The 18,088-nt window shown below is 41.4% G+C and overlaps 1 protein-coding gene across 1 annotated transcript in view; it reads right to left on the bottom strand.

Moving 5' to 3' along the window:
- LOC126401106 (neuronal PAS domain-containing protein 3) overlaps window positions 1-18,088 on the bottom strand; it is a 453,646-nt gene that overhangs the window by 311,897 nt on the left and 123,661 nt on the right. Inside the window, exon 2 of the mRNA XM_050062200.1 lies at window positions 10,135-10,233. Coding sequence (XP_049918157.1) covers window positions 10,135-10,233 — 99 coding nt within the window. The remainder of the gene's footprint in view (window positions 1-10,134; window positions 10,234-18,088) is intronic.

Below are 18,088 nucleotides of genomic sequence, written 5' to 3'. Positions count from 1 at the left end.
CAACAAACGCACGTGACAGGACCTGAACACCACTCTCTCGGGTGAAAGTCAGTGTTTGTTGACCATCCACCACTCTTCCCACCTGTCGCCCTAACTTTCATTTGTGTCCCGATGCATTTCCCCCTGACACCAGTGACCTGCCACGTATCATGCCGACGGTAAAAGACAGCTTTTTCGTCTGTGATGCCGCAAGTCTTTGCCCAAGCGTCGGATTTTGCTGACTTTGCTGGAGTCAAACCAGATTGTGTGTCACCTCGGCGAGACAGCTGCCACTGTTCACGACCAACAATCCAGTGAGTCATTCATTGTTTCCTGCTGCTTTTTAGCCACAAAGCAAAGGCAATTTTTAGCGACATGTCACTGTCTTTCAACCAGGGATGCTGCCAAAAAAAAAGTGGTTGTTTTGTTACCAAGACATCGCTGCGCTCCCTGCCCGGATAGTTATTGTTTTTACAGTGACATCACCGTTTCTTCACTGGATTGTGACGTCATAAGGTTTTGTTTTTTTCCGAGACCTTGCTGCACTTCCTGCCCAGATTGTGCCATGAAAGTGGTTGTTTTTACGGAGACGTCGCTTCGTTTCAAGCCGTGACAATGCCACGAAAAGTGGGTATTTCAAGCCAAAACATGATCATTTCCCTCACCATAACCAAGTGTTTTTGTGCCTAAACCTAACCACACGTTAACCACAGCGTTGTCAAAATGTAAAGAAATTAGGGCTGTCAGAATAACACATTAATATCGATTAATTAATCACAGAAAAAAATAAGGCGTTACAAAAATCAAGGCTGATTAATCACTTGATTTAATCAAGTTTCAACATACCTACTATATAACAACACACAAATGTAACATATGCACAGTTTGCAGTAACAAATAGATTAGACACAACAGAGTCAATATTCATGTCTTCCATTATAAGCAGCTTTTTGGCAGGTGACGTTACCAGGTCAACAATGACAATTTATGATGTGATAAATCATGTTTGACTGGCAGGCAATCAGAAAAATGGGTGTGGCAAATAAGATTTAAATATGTTATGTATTATCATTATTAATTATATAGTACTACCACTACTACTGCTAAAAACTTCCATTTTCTTTTTATAATTAATATTTTTCCAGGCCCCTCTGGTGCCCTGACTTTGAAAATCACTGGACTAGAAGACAGTATATATGATGTAACAGGAGACGATCAAAAAAACAATATAACATGTTTCACTGACTGTTAATGTAGAGTTACTGTAACATGATCTGTGCAGCTGTATCGTGTACCTTGTATTGCATGAAGTATGGGTACATAGTCGATGTAATACCACCTGGATTACATGGAATAATGAGGAGATTTATTAATGAACGTACATGCAGGGTCACAAAATGTGCCTGTTGAATTTATTGTAAAAAAAAAAAAAAAACATTCACTGTCAAAGTGTTTAATTTGTTTCACTTCAGTTTATGATCGAGGTCACTAAAGTATGACGGATGTTTTTATGTTCACACAACTATAAACTCTCTGTTAAAGAGTAATGTAACACTAAATCCAGTTATTTCAGTTAGTAAATTACATGTACAGTCGCTTTAGTCTGCATTCCAGAGGATTCTGGGAAATGTAGGAACAATAAACGGATGACAACAACTTTTAAAGGCACTTTTAAAAAACTAACAAACTTCAGGAATGAGTTGATCTTCACGGATAAAAAAATAAAGGATATTATGGAGCTAAAGTGGAGTGTGAGGCGGCGCGGCTGCTGAATGTTTAACGTCTTGCTGTTTGATTTCTGGAAGGTAAACAAGGTTTCAGGTGATATTAGCTAAAACTCCTCCTGCTGATTTCTTTCAAACAAAACTCATCAAACATTCTGACTGTTGATTTCAGTGGCAATCAGACAGATGGACCTCAAGATCAATGCTCCTGGACTACAAACATCACATCAGGACTTCAAAAGCTCTCTGCTCCTCACACACACACACACACACGGTCCAAATCTATACAATCCATTATTAACATGTTTCCTGGCAGACAAAGACACAGGTAGATGATAAAATATAGAGAAATAAAAGACAAACTAAGAAAAGGTTAAATTATTGAATTCAGGGTGCTCGCTGCCAAATAAAAAAAGACACACAGGCGGAGAGAAGGAGAATTGATATTGTGTTTTTTAGAAGGAAGGTGGAAAGTAGGTTAGAAGAGAAAGCCAAGGTGAGAGAGAAAGTGCGGCATCAAAGAGAGAAAGTTGAACAAAGTCAGCGACACGCCGGGAAGTCGACTCATGCGACATGGGAGAGGAAAAAAAACACCCACATCAGAACGCATCACACCTCCGCCATCAAACCGATGCTCAGAAAGAGAAGGAGAGGAAACAGGTATGAAGGTGAACTTGATGGAGGAGAGGAAGGAAGGAAGGAAGGATGTGATGAAGGAGAGGAAACAAAGAAAAAGAGAAAGCCAAATACAGACAGGGACGATTGGAGAGGGAAAACAGGAAGGAATGAAGGATGTGATGGAGTAAGACAGAGTTACTGTAAGAGAAGCGAGGGTGTATAGAGAGGAGGAAGAATGCAGGATGGAGGAAGGAAAGAGGAAACTACAACAGGAAGTAAAGGGTGCAGATGGATCGCCAGCTGCCAGAGGAAATGTTGGCATTGTGCGTTTCTGCAAACCAGAAATATGTTACATTTCATACGTGCCATAAAGTGAGGAGCTGACTTCATCATCAGGAAGTGGAAGAGATGCTGGACGGCATCATCATCGTCATCATCACCACTGTTCGAGACCAACAAACTACAAAACCAGTTGTTTTTTGGCATCTCCAGCGGCTTCTGAGGCACCTAACATGGGTGTTTTTAAGCGACCGTCCAGAGCTAGCAGGTCCTCTACCACGGATATTCTGTATCATAGCAACCAGACACAACCAAAGCATCTCAGCTTTAAATAATGCTGCGCCTCAGTGTTCTGCATTTAACAATGAACAAGTATTTACTGTCATCTTTGTTGTTTCAATACATTAACATACCTAATAACAGCTGATCAATAAAGCTTGATTACAAAGCACTAGAATAAGGATAGATTAAGTCCACTAAAACTGTAAAAGGGGAAATTTAAGAGAGATTGAGAAAGAAGGAGGGATGCTGAGAGGAGAGAGGAAGGAGCAAATGTGAAAAGAGGAGAGGAAGCAACACAAGATAATAGAGAGGAGAAGGGAAATGGAGAATATGATGATAAGGAGAGAGTGAAGAATGAAGAGAGGATGGAGAGAAGATGTGGAGGAGGTAGGAGAAAAGGAGAGCAGAAGGAAAACAAGTAAAGGGAGAAAACTCAGGGGAGAGGAGGAGGAGGAGGATTTATGTGTTTTTAGAGCTGTCATGTCTGAAGGACAGACCTCGGGCGAGTCAGCACACCTGCTACACCTCCAATCTCTCCGTCTATCTGCCTCCGTCCTCGTCATAAATCCCCACACTAACATGTTTACATCTCTTTATTGTTCCTTTGTTCTTCTTCTCTGTCTCTGTTTCTGCATTACTCCTATTACAACTAGTCCTCCAAACTGAACAACAGAATCTGTGGTTTTTAATTGCCTTAAATATGACCCATAGACATGTTTTCTGATCATCTGTCCGCACCACAGCGACACAGTCAGGGACAAATCGCGCCTCAGAGTTTGGAAACAACGGGGGTAAACTTGGGAACCTTTATTATCACTGTTAACAGAACCAAATGCTGACAGTCAGTGGGGAACAAACTCCCGTCAAACCCAACATCCTGCTCATGGATTTGTTTCTCCTGGGACGACCCGCCTTACTCTGCCTCTGGTTAGCTTAACCTGACATTCTTCCTCAAACCCTAACCAATCCCACTCTTCTTGCCTAACCCTAACCCAACCAAAAAAGAGAGCCAGTACTAGCCAATCAGAGGGGGAGAAGGGTGGGTCATGCCCTTGCCGTCCTAGGAGAAACAAATTTGCCTCCTGCTCATGTTCGTTTTATAAGATTCAGTTAACAGCGTTGTGCTGGCTCGCTGTTCTGTATATAAAGTATGATCGTTGAATGGCAACCTGGTCTCACTCCGGCCGCCATTATCATTTGTATTGAACAACAAGGCTCGAATTACCTGATTAAACCGTAAATTTAGAAAAATCAGTAAACTTTCTGTTGCTGCCATTACACTAGAGCTAGCACAGCAATTAATGTAAACATATTCTGATCTGATCACATCATGCATCATAGAAGCATTTTCTAGTCAGACACAGCTTTGGTTAAAGGCACAGGTCAATACATATTTTTCCTCCTACCTGTAGTCCCATATCTCAATCTAGACAGTTTTGGTTGGAGATATCTGCTGTAGAGATGTCTGCTTTCTCTAATATAAGTGCCACAAAAATACATCAGAAAAACTCAACATCAATGTCTCTTTCTAGAAATCATGGCCTGGTTCGTCAAGATAGTCCACAGACCTTGTTGTGAGCAGTTTCATATAGGAGCTATTTTCGCAGAAGGAAGCGTGCATCTACTAATAAACGAGAGGCTGGTGCATGAGATGTAAACATCAATGGTGTCCTTTTTGGTGGTGCTAGGTGAGCTAACAGTAAATACACGCTTCCCTCTGAGCAGTCATTGGGTTGGTGGGTGTAGTTTGATAGAAAGAAAATAGTTCCTACATGAAACTGGATTATCTTGACTAACCACATCATCCATCCATCTGTCTATTTTCAACCGCTTATCCGAAGTCGGAAAGGCAGAAAGTACTCCAGACGTCCCTCTCCCCTGCAACGCTTTCCAGCTCCTCCTGGAGGATCCCGAGGCGTTCCCAGGCCTGACGAGATATGTAATACCCTCCAGCAATCTTAAGAGCTATATCATAGGCAACTGGGCTTGCTTGAGTTTCTTCAAGACGTTTCACCTCTCATCAAAGAGGCTTCTTCAGTTCTAACGTACTGGTGTGGGTGTGAACCCTAACAGAGTTTAAACATCTTCAAGAAACTCAAGTCCAGTTGCCTACAATATAGCTCTTAAGATTACCATGACCTGGATGCCTGAGAATCTTCACCAACAATCCCTCTAGTGTGTTCTGAGTCTGCCCCGGGGCCTTCTACCATTTGGACATGCCACAACACCACTGACAGGGAGCGCCCAGGAGGATCCCGATCAGAGGCTAGAACCACCTCAACTGATCCATTTCTACATGAAGGAAGGAGCAGAAGCTCTACTCCAAACTCTCTCCGGATGTCCGAACTCCTTACCCTATCTCTAGGGGGGTCTAACCGCGTCATGATTTCTAGAAAGAGACGTTGCTGTTGAGTTTTTAAAATGTAGTTTTTCGGTGCTTTGAGGTCCACAAGCTGAGTGTCATAGTTCCATTATAGTGGAGAGAAGACAGACATTTGTTATCTCCAACACTCAACACCTCACACCAAAACTATCTAGACTGAGAAATAGTGCTACGTGTAAAAGGAAGAATATGTATTTTGGATTTTGAATGACAAAAAGTACTACGTTAGGCAAAGATTGCATTCATGTTGGCAGTAAACAGGAACCAAACAGAAGTCTTGTGTTAAGCTCAGACGTTTCGTCGACCCGTCTGACCAACCCAACCTCCCCTCTCAGTCAACATTGTGGCTCTAAAGCAACCTCACTGTTTCCTCTTTTACACCCGATGGACATTTGCTGAAATCACACTGCTGTTTGTCTTGGAGGGACAGTCTCAATCAAGTAGCTCGGAGCATCTTCATCCTACTGATGGATGTACCGGAGCAGCAAAACAAGAATCCACTGGCACACATCCTGTTTGTTCCTTCAGATAATGATACATCTTTCTGTCCAACACCAGTGAACAACTCAACTACCCCTCTGATTTCTGCACTCCCTCCATCTTCTATTGTCCCTACCACACCAAACCTTTAGTGTCTATTCACACACACACACACACACACACACACACACTCTTCTAGCTTAAGTACTATTTGAATAACAGCAGCTCCCTGATGTGTGTGCATGTGTGTGTGTTAGAGAGAGGGAGAGTGAGCAAGGCTGCGGTGGGCGAGCTCTCCCTGGTACATCTGTCTCTTTTAGTTTACAACCACTCTGCTTACTCTCGCACACACACACACACAAACGCACACTATACACACTATACACAAACACACACATCAACAACTACACACACAACCACAGGTAATCCAGCTCAGGCAGAGACGTGCATGTAAATGCACACACACTATCAAAGAAACCCACTTTACATGTTCATGTATGGTAGTACACACACACACACACACACACACACACAGCTGTAAGCAGAGTGGACAGGTGGAGTGTATATCAGGGGCCTCTGTGGCCACCCAGCTCCTCCACCATTTATCTCAATTTCACCTTCTAGACACACACACACACACACACACTCTCTCTCTCTCTCTCTCTCTCTCTCTCTCTCTCTCTCTCTCTCTCTCACAACCACACACACACACACACACATACGCATGCATTTAACATTAGAAATACACCCAGCAAAAGGAGGACACACACACAATGCCACACATAAACACCGCAGAAAACCTTGACAAACACACACTTCTCTATTGTGTTTATTACACAGAAAACACTTGTTTCTGATTGGCTGGGAGGTGTCTGTTAAAATAGGTAACCATAGCGACATCAACAAAGCTTTAGCTAACAGACTGGTGAGATTAAACTGGAGACGTTAAACTGTCGACAAACACGGAGGAGGATGTACACACTGCAGACTTCTTGTTCCTGTGGTCAGACTGGACTCTAGTCGCCGAGATAATACATAGTTTTATTTACACTTTTAACCGTCAGGGACAAACAATAAACACCGCCTCATAAACAATTTGTGGGACTCCATTCTTTTCACATGAATACGACAAAATGGTGATAAAGGTCCGACTTTCAAGTCTGAAACTAATTTACAATCTGTAACTTTAAAAAGTGAAAGTTTTACAGCCGTGAACCTGACATTCTCTGCTGCCTGGCTGCTTTTAATATCATGTATTTCTCTTTATGTGTCACTGTAGTTACTGCAGGACCTTTTAAACTCCTCCGCTGTAATAAAAACAGGGTGAGACCCGCTGTTATCCGAAATGTAAAACCTGCACTTAACCCTGGTTCAAAACAGACATTTCGGTTACATAAAAAATTACACATTTTTATGCACAGCAATGACTATATTTTATTGTTAAAACACAGCTATTGAAATGCTGTTTTTATGTGTAATTCATATTGCAACCAAATTTAGCTGTTTAAAGCAAGAACGGAGAAATCAGATGTTTAAAGTGTCAGCTGCTCTGACAGTTTTGGAAATGTAAACAAATTGTTGCAGCCCTACAGTCCTCATGTATATCAGATGTGTGTGAAAAGGCTCTCAGGAAGTATGTACGTTGGTACAACCTGTATATGAGGACATTTCAGGGGTATTCGCACCACCTTATGAGGACATCACTGACTTGTGAGGACAGTGCCCATGTCCTCACAAGTCAAACATTGTAGAGGCAGTTATCAAGTCGGAATTTGTGTGTGTGTGTGTGTGTGTGTGTGTGTGTGTGTGTGTGTGTTTATATACGGCCTACATGGTGTTAAGCTCGTCCTATAATGAGCTATTAACTGCCGTCTCCTTTCAGCTCTCCGCCTGACTCCGACACAAATCCCCCCTTTATTCTCCAGTACTGTAATCCACCACACACACACACACACACACACACGTACACACTCACTAACACACAGGAACACACCACAACATCAACCACAATGCATCAGGCCTCAGTTCACTTCCTGGTGTCAAATCCCTTCTTCTCTCTGTTCCCTGACAAAGACCTCTGATGGAGGAGGGAAGGATGAAGAAAGGGGGGAGGAGGAGAAACAGTAAAAGAGAGGAAGGAGGGATGATGGATTGAGGAGGAATGATACGATTTTAAAGCGGCGTCTTACAAAAGCTGCAATCCAGACTGCATGTGAGCCAACACACACACACACACACACTCTAAATACAGTAAACACACACATACAAAGAGACTCAGACACAGAGCTGGAAGATTTACACATAACTGAAGACACTCACAAAGAAGAAATCTCCCCAACACTGTCGTGATGCAGCATTAAAACACACTGATTACTTTAGAGTTACAGGTGTTGAATGCTGATGTAGCAACAACTGAGACTGTCAGTGTGTCTCAAATTTCTGTACTAGATTTTGAGTGCTCAAGTGTGTTCACACTGCATATTACAGGAAAATGCAGTGAACTACTGGAGCACTCTAAACAGTCCAAAAGTTCAGTGTGCAATGATGGACACCTTTCACACTCAACAGACGCCATCTTTGTGATGTAGGGGAAGCTACGTCACAATCTTCTCAACTTTTGACATGGTGGCTGGGGACAACAGGGAGCCTGAGTTAGCTATAGTGAACACTGCCACTGCTACAGATGTAAGTTATACATGTTTTTTTGCACTAATTATCAATACTGTTATTCAATAGACGCCATCAGTAATGTTTGTAGGGTCTGTAATGATTTGGTACCACAGACAATAAGAATGTAAGGGCTAATGGTGTATTGTGATATGAATAATAATAATAATAATAATAATAATAATAAATTGGTTTTATATAGCGCTTTTCTAGGTACTCAAAGACGCTTTACAAAAGAATACGCACATAGATATGAGTCTGTATGTACCTCTATCTATCTATCTAGGTATCTAGGTATCTATCTATCTGTTAGCATTCGCTAGCTAGCTAACGTGCTCCTAGCTATGGCGGCACATTTTTTATCAGCATTGACATATTGACATGGTGGCATAAGTTTAGTTTGTTTATGGGCGGAGATGATGGTCGAATATTAGCAAAAATGCTCCATCATCCGTTTCTAATTTATTTTCCATTTAAAAAAAAGACGAAGAAGAAGAGGTGGTTAAAAAAAAGCCATCATCACTTCCAGTAAGTGCAAAACAGAAATGCGTGATTTTGACTTTCACTGTAAGACGTGTGTTTGAAACTGTGTGGACTTTGAGTCATTACATCCTCATCATGATTCTTTTTCCAAATCTAACCACATTAACTTTACTTTAAAATCATAACGTCATTTGTGAGGCAGTAATTCTTAGGATATCATACGAACTGTTCTATGAAGATATGTTGTATGTTTGTAGCATGTAAAGTTTCACACCAGGGTTCATGTGTAAATTGGTCTGGTTAGTTTTGGTTTCACATCAGAATTATGCAAGTGCACTAAAGACCTCTACATGACACCTACGTTCTGTTCACATCCCCTACATGAGCTGCATGTCCCTGTAATCCACACTGATTGGTTTGTAGACAGACTCTCCCATGCTCTTGTTTCCCCACTCTCTTATTCTCTCGGAAAGTAATCAAAAGGTAGTTGGAGTTTTTCTGTGGTCTTCATAAAGTCAGATCCTTCTCCCCCCACATGCTACAGGGGCTCTTTTTGTTAAGTTTCGTTGCTCATGGACAAACTGAAACCTACACTGTACACTTATTACAACTTGACAACTTAACTGCTATTTTTTCCTCTGCTCTGATTGCTAACACCTGTCTACTCTGAGTGCAACCATCGTCACTACTGTTATCAATTGACAACAGCCTGCCAAAACTTCCTGTAACGTCTGAACCATGCAGAAAATGTTCTGACACCAGAAACAAAACAAACCATGGTTTGGTTTCATCCAGACCAAGACCACCTCTTTCCATTGGACCAAGATTTGACTGTTTGGTCTGGACAGTGGTCCGTGGAGGTTTCACACCTGGAAAGTGTGGAAAGTCCAAAAGTCTGGACCGGATGAGGTAGGTGTGAAAAGGTCCTTAGTTACATTCCACCACTGCTAATCTTCTACATGCCTCCGTAAAGAGACGCAAGAAATAAAAGTATTTACAAGTTTGACTCTGGGTAAATAGAAATAACATAAATAATATCTCCATAAACAGAACCTGTGCTCCCAACAAAGGGTCTGTTACATGGGAAGACTTGTTTCCAGTCAATAACATCAAAAGAAAAGGTTTAGCAAACCATTCACACTGCTCATACCCAACAAAACAAACACACACACAAAAACGCACACTACTACCACTACTACTTCTACTACTACTGCTACTAGGAGCGCACACAAACGTTACCATGGTGAGGAGGTATGCTGCTGGCCGGCCAGGTGAAGGGTCTTGGGCCGGGCGGCGGAGCAGCTGCCTGCATTAGCCGGCCGCTCCCAGTAGGGGTCACTGTGAAACACACAAAAAAACGTGAAGAGGTTCTTTAACGACAGCCTGAAGAGACAACGAGCAGGAGAAGAAGAGGAAGAGGAAGGAGGGGAAAGAGAGAGCTGAAGGAGATGAATCCAAAAGAAAGAGAAAACTTAAAAAGGTAAAAAAAAAAAGAAGGAAAGAAAGCAGGAGAAAAACAATTCAGAGATAAAACAAGATGCTAAAAGTGATTAAAATAATTATACACAGCAAAAATGCAAATGTCAGATTGCACCCAGTTCAACAACATGATTTAAAATAAGTTGCAGAAAAACATATTTAGACAATTTGGCTTCATGTGGACACAGCTGGGCATTTAACTCAGTGGGCAATAAAAAAAAACCTTCTTTACCTTCTAATAAGCATCTGAAATCTGAAATATTGTGAGATACATTTTACTAATTCACTATGGCACCTCGCTCTGTGGTGTAAACCCCAAGCTAGCAGCCAAGTTCCTTGACTGAAACAATGCCTTCAAGGAATAGTTTGTTTTTTTGAAGTGTGGTTGTATGGAGTTTTTATCCATAGACAGGATATTGAATACAGTAGATGTCAGCCACCAGTCACGCCCACAGTTTGGTGAAGCAGGCTGGAGTCTGTCATGGACGCTAAGCGATATGGAATATGTGCTTGGAAAATCACCAGGACGAAAACAGGACCAACACTGCATGGCAGCAAATAAATGAAGATGTTAACCTGCCAGGTACGTAGCATGTCAAAAAAACATATGAACGGCTGAACGAGTCACATGTCTGCACTCTAGCATCCAACACACAGATAGCTGTCCTGTTTTTAGCTAATTATGCCTTCTAACTTTTCACTTAAATGTATAAATACAGCTGTATTGCTCATGAATCAGTTATTTTGACAGGTCTTTACTGACTGTATTTCCTATCAAACAGATAATAACAATCTGACTGTATATCAGGGCTGTACAGTGCAACATATATGTAGTTTTCTCGTAAAATCTGACACATGACATGAGCGATGGCTCATTGTTATCCTACAAAAAAAAAAAAATGCTAGTCTACATGGTAGTTGTAGTCTACTGTGATAACGACCATTCGTAGTATCCTGTATATCCAACTACAATTCCCACAATTCCTGTGCGGTTACCTCTAGGCCTCTCCCATCATCACTTCACTTCAGCAAGACGGCGGTGAAAATGAAGAGGTATTTTCAGCAGCAAGACGGCGGTGAAAATGAAGAGGTATTTTCAGCCCCTCGACAAAAACCCCAAACAAAAAGATAACTAAAGAGAAAAAGACACACTTGAAGAGGAAGAAGATGTGCCAATTCCACAAAATAAAGATATACCAACAAAAATGAAAGAGAAAACATACAAATTCAACGCGGAGTGGAAAAAGGAGTTCCCTTGGCTAGTCTACGACGATGACAAGTAGATGCTATTTTAGGTCAGCTCCAAAGAAGATCCGGCTCGATAATCTGTACGTTGTGGGAAACAAGATATTTAAAAAAACAACGTGAAGAAACACCACACTTCTTACCGCCACCTTTTAGCAAGAGATGCGCTTGTCGCAAAACAGCAACCGGAGCGGGCTGGCAGTGTATAATGAACCGCATTACTTGTGATTTGTAGAGGTGGTAATGGACATTTTATACTTGTGCTACAAACTTTCTGGCCCGTGCTACAAAATTAACACCCTCTGTAGCACCAATGCTATGGGCTAAAAAAGTTAACGTACAGCCCTGTATATGATGTATAACCATATTTTAGCAAAATAACTTTACTCATATTCACAATGCATTAACACTAGATAAACATGTTATTTTTTTTTTCATACAAACTCACTTGACAATAAACACAGGCAACTGAATTGGAGGAAGCTAGCACACTGTCATACGGTCTCTCGGAAGTCCACCACAAATTATTATTGAATTACGTAGAGGAGGAGTTTCGCAGGGACATCAGATATCACGGAAATTCTCATAGGAATGAATGGACTTCTGGTTGACACGTCTCTGTACACATATGTACGTAGAAACGAGGCGTTAATTTCGAGTCACCAAAGTCATACAATGACACAAACTAACCAACTGATCAAGGCAGCAGTAGACCAGCAACTTTCGTATTCAATTAAATTAAATTAGTTTTTGTCAATGGAGTCTGGTGGCTTTGACGGACCATAGATGGGGAACTGAAGCTGCTGGGGGCCGTACACATGCCGCATTTCTTTGCACTCAGACTCACTGTTTTCAATGTAGATGCATGGCAGACATGATCAAATGCCAGAACGCCAGAACGATGGCGTTGGGGCGAGATCACGTTCCCAGGACCTACTTTTCAAGGTGCAATGGCTGCACCCTGAGATAAAGTTCAACTTTTGGAACCCAGTTGTGCGCCGTATTCCATGTGACGAGGAACAACCAATCACAGCCGACAGATGTCTTTCCCTTCTTCAATAAACATCAGTCTTTGCTAAATATGGAAAAATTGATCATGTTAGTGCAGAGCTGTCAGAGCTTTACATCTGTCCCATGGACGATAGGCCTACACACTTAGAAACAGCTCCTGGAAGAAGATCAGCTCTGCACTCAGGATTTCAGATAAACAGGCTATGATACGGTGCTTATTAAGGTTCCTTAGCAACCTCAGAGGCAACCTGCCGCCACATTCTTGAGAGCTGGCTCAAAAATGGCACAAAAGCACCCAGCGCCCAACCTCACGTTTTCCAGACACGGCATGTGTACAGCACCTGGATAGCTTTCCCATTGGAACAGGCAGTCTGATGTAAAGGTAAAGCGGTGAAAATATTCTTAATATAGCATACAATTTTACTGATATTAATTTTTTTTTTTAAGGTGGCTAAAATATGTTTTATTGCTGCCCCCGTCCACAGCAGCACATTGCTTAGCTTCCATGTTGGACTCCTGCCTGCTTGTCCAAACTAGGAGCATGCCTACCCACCGTCCCTTCAACAAGGAGCGGCTTGTCAGTGGCCAGTCAGTACAAACTCATGCTGTGCAACCAAACTTTATTCTGACACCCAGAAGTTTATGTTAAATTGCAGTGGAGATCCACAAGTTTCCAAAAATGTCATCAGTCTGACTTTTGAGAAAATGTGTATAAAAGATTAATTTTTTGTACAATAAAAAATTGAGTTTGAACAGGGATGAATCGAGGTCTGGACCCCTGCTGACTTCCTGCTTCCTCCCAGGGTCTGCGCATTTTAAAGGTGGATCCTGTTGCCTTTGAGCACCCATTAGGTTTCAGTGAACTACACATAGAAGAATAATATTTTCTATGAAGCAGCAGAAACCAACCAGTTCTCCTGTTCTGTTGGCGCACTACCAAGTTAATGTCATAATTCAGGAGACATGTTTAAGGACCACACTGATTATTTCGCACATTCACTACAAACCATTTATACTCCACCATTTTATCATTTTACAAACTGCGCCGCTGTGTTTAATATTTCTGTCCTACCACCCAGACATCCATTAGCTTTCATTCATTTTTGCACCACATGAAAACCTATTAGCAGACATGAATTGTGTAATCCATCACAGTGAACATTCATTCATTTCTGTAAGCGTGTTACATTATGAGGTAAGGCAGTGCAGACTATTCAAATCATTCTGCACCTTATAGTGGCTCCACAGTTTTTACACATCAGGATCAAGTTAACAACGACACAGTGTAACAACAGCTGTGTCATTTCTTCTTTAAAAAAAATAAAAATAAAAATCTGTTGCTTGTGAGTCCTTGAACTTTATGCAAGGGCCGTGCTAAATCACACTGAAAGACGATAAACTTGAGATTCAATGACATAAATTACTAAAGCAAGTGTCATGGTTTAGGGCCGTGTAAAGGGATGGGAAAAATACATCCAAAAATCTAAAACTAAACGTAAAAAAAATGTCAGCAAAAATGTAAAATAGACACAGTTCGTAGTTCAGGATTCAAACTTGCAAACACCCAAGTATAAACCATGGAGGCTCTGATGATATTAGGTTGCATCATGTGCTTCATGCATTACCCAGCACCTCCAGGATGTTGCGATCGCAACAATTAACACAAATTTAACCAATCCCTCTGAATTCTGCGCAACTTTGCAATTTTGTCCAATCCTCCCAACATTTCTGCAAGTTGACCAATCATCCTATTTCCCTGTGAGCTTCATCAATCATAGCAGTCCCCTGCATAACGTCACCAAACTCAATTCTTCGTCTCTGGCTGTGAAGATGCTCACATGTGGGTCCCCAACGCCTCACTGCTTAAGACTGTGCAAAGCATTCTTTAGTCTTTATTCGGATCCTCATTAGCTTCCACAAAGTGGTCGCTTGTCTTCCTGGGGTCCACTCACAAAACAACATTAAAAGTACATCAATTTAAAATCACACAATATCAATGAGGCAATAGATTTCAACATCAACCCAAAATTAGGACAAAAACCGAATAAGAAAAACAAAATGAATTATTCATTATCAATCATTGTCAAAATAAAATTAAATTCACAGAAATGTTCCAGAGCTGCCAGAACAAAATTCACATGTGATTCATCAATTTTAGTTTCAGTGATTTCTTGAAGGAACATCTATTTTTAATCTGTCTAATGCTGGTAGAGAGCATATTCCAAACTGAGACGCCTCTATAAAGAAAAGTTCTCATCAGAAAATTTCATTCGTGGACTTGGTGCCACCAGAAGACCAGTGCTCACTGGACGTGTCACATATCCATAACAAAAAACACTATATACTAGTTTATCACTAAAGAACTGAGGTGTTTCTTTCAAGATGACAGTATGCATGAATAACAAAAGACTAGATTTTAGTTTAGCCTCCACAATCAACCAAGATAATCGATTATGCATCTCACACACATTGGCACGGAAAGAACAACGAAGAACTACAGTAATTCCTTGATGTTATGCATGAAAGCATTGCAACTGTTTTGCACCTCGGCAACATTGTCAAAAAGCCAGAGATTGACAAACTTTTTTACCATAAAACACTGCGGGTAATGAAGGCAACAGACAAGACAAATCGCCATGACAGAGGCTGTTGAATTCAGATCTGTTGATCGTGCTATAAGTATCACGGTAAGTAAAATTAAATTTGCAGGGAGAGTGGGAACATTAGCTCAGTATAAGTCACTAATTCACTTTTCTTTCGACTTTCAATGAATCATACGAAAACAAAAGCAACTACTTGCTCCTGCAAAAAAAAAAAAAACTGCCAGGACATCTTAGGCTGCAGAAATCTCAAAAAAAAAAGTCTGCAACAAATCTGTAATGAATCACTTTTCCAGAAACTATTTGCCACCAGTTAAACTTTAGATTTCTTGCTTTTCACACTTGGTAGTCGAGCATTAGTTTAAATTAGGGCTGTCAAACAGTACTGTACTTGTGCGGTGGTGTGTCTGTGTCGCTCTGCAGTTACACCTCCAAACACTAGTTGGCAGTGGAGTTTCTGCAAAGTACTCTAAAGTTTGACTGATTCCAAACACACCCACAAGTCAATAGAGACAATTTCAAACACAAGTACACAAATCAGCTTCACTATAACTCGTAGCATTCACAGACAAACACATTTTCCCCACAAATACAACATGCTAACGTTATTAGCACAAGCCTATGGCATTTTACATTGTATAAATTAGCCTAGCACTAGTGGATTTTTTTCTCTACTCATATGAAGCCAGGATAAATCACACACAGGACTGAAAATGCAGCTCTCTCCAGAAAGATGAGCGTCTGTATTTTTGACGGCACTGAAAATTGTACCGTCAGGATTTTTAAACACCCATGTATACTGTAACATCGTGATACCGCCTTAGCCAAGTTAACTCCCTCGATTTAGTTCCATCCACAGGTCTGTGGTGACTCACACACTCCAAAATAGTGCTGTGCTGTCTTTGGTGATGCAGCTGCCTGCTGTCATCAGTCTGATTAGCTGCACCTGTGTGCTCTGCTCATAGGTGGGAGCTCAAACTTGAAGTACTTTAATTCCATTTGACACAAGGTGCAGATGACGTTTGACTGGTCAACTGAGCCAACTGGGAGATTAAAGTGAAAGGAGCTGAAACAAACTGATATTCAATATACATGAGTTGGAATCAGATGGCTTAACAACTTAAGGCTTGTTAAGGGGAAACAAAGGGTAAAATGGGATGATAAGGGTTAATAAAAGTTGGAGCCCCTGCATAATTAAAAGCCTGAGAACTTCTATTAAAGAAAATAAGACAGTCTATTTCTTTTGTCTTTGTCCATGAATAAAACTCTTCTATTTATCAGTATGCAGAAAATCAGATGTGGTGAGTTTGGAGATGTACCTGCCACTGCGGCTGGTCAGCTAAAACAGCTCCTGCCTCTGGAAATATTCAAAAATAAATAAATAAACTTCCAGTATGGTGGGTTTGAAAAAATAAAATAAAATAAAAAAGCTTAACGCTGCAGACTGGGACTCGACAGGCAGGCGAAGTGACACGGAGTCAAATACAAAATACAAAGCAGCCCCAAAGTGACTGTCTATGCACAGTGAATTATTTGAATTTTACACACCCACCAAAGACAGGCTGTCAAAACCCATGCCGGAATGGATTTTTCATACGGAGAGAGGGAGCGAGGGAGAGCCGAGGAGAATAAAAGAGAGAAGAAGAGGGGGAAAAAATAGGAGGCGGAAAGAGGGTGAGAGACAGCGGCGGAGACAGGGAGGAGGAGGAGAGAGCGAAGGAGAGGCAGTGAAGCGGTGCTGGCTTGCAGGAGAACATTAGCTGCACTGTGTAGCGCACCATAAAACCATTGACATTGTCGGTCTTGCTTTGTGGACGAGTATTATTGTAAAACACAGTTTTCTGAGGCGAGCCGGCCGCTATTGTTCTTGTCAGGAGGGTGAGGCGAGGGCACCGCCGGCATAACTTATTTCTGTTTTAAAGCTACACGGGAGAAGCAGAGAGAGTCGGTTTTCAAATTAAACCACCGAGATGTAAGTCCAGAGATTGTATTACTTTTAGATTTGATCTCTTGATGCATGACTGGGAAACATATCGCTGCTGTCGGGGAGGAAGACGAAAAAAACAATAAAAAGGTAAAAAGAAGAAAGGCAGGTTTGTTCTCGGGGAGGTCGGTGTACTTTACTGATTATACACAAGGTTTAAACAGGTTTCAAGAGACGCAGAGTCTGACTCAACACAGGAATTATCATATCAACTTTCAGTCCATGAAACAGAAACAAGGGGATTATCAGAGTCTCAGTATTTGCTGCATCATGTTTCCACCTGATTTTAACAACACTGAGTCATCAGCCCATCCCAAATCTGGACCTAATGTTTTAAATAGACTAAATGAAGTGTTGACCATAATCCTGTCAATCTATTTCTTTGGGGGCGTTCAGGCAACCCATCCTCACTGTGACCTCATCACATATCAACGTTTGCTCATGGACTTTCCACGTCCACATATGACGTCCAAGGTACCCTGGGTGTGTTGGTTGTTGACGTTCTGGGACGCCGTGTCAACTTCAGCCTGTTACATGCATTGTCTGTTTTCAAAATACACTTCTGTTTTCACAGGAAATGTACAGTTTGCATACAGTCTCTTTCAAAATAAAAGCACTACGTCAGTACAACACCACCAATTTTTTATTTTCCTTCAACAACACACACACGTGGTTATGTTTAGTCAACACATGCACATGGCTGGATTTAGCAAACACCAGCCTCCCACAGTCGACAGCGGACGGTCACTCTGCTCAGAGTTGTGGCTTTGAGTTTGTGAGTTTTATTAGTAAACTGTAACTATAAAATGAAAGGATGTTTTGCTGCCTCTCACAGCAGCTGGAGTCTGAGAAAAAATAACTTCATTCACTGGGC

Source organism: Epinephelus moara, chromosome 14, assembly GCF_006386435.1.
Source record: "Epinephelus moara isolate mb chromosome 14, YSFRI_EMoa_1.0, whole genome shotgun sequence".
Taxonomy (NCBI): Eukaryota; Metazoa; Chordata; class Actinopteri; order Perciformes; family Serranidae; genus Epinephelus; species Epinephelus moara.
Note: the sequence above shows the minus strand (reverse complement) of the source record. Positions and strands in the feature narration are given on the sequence as shown.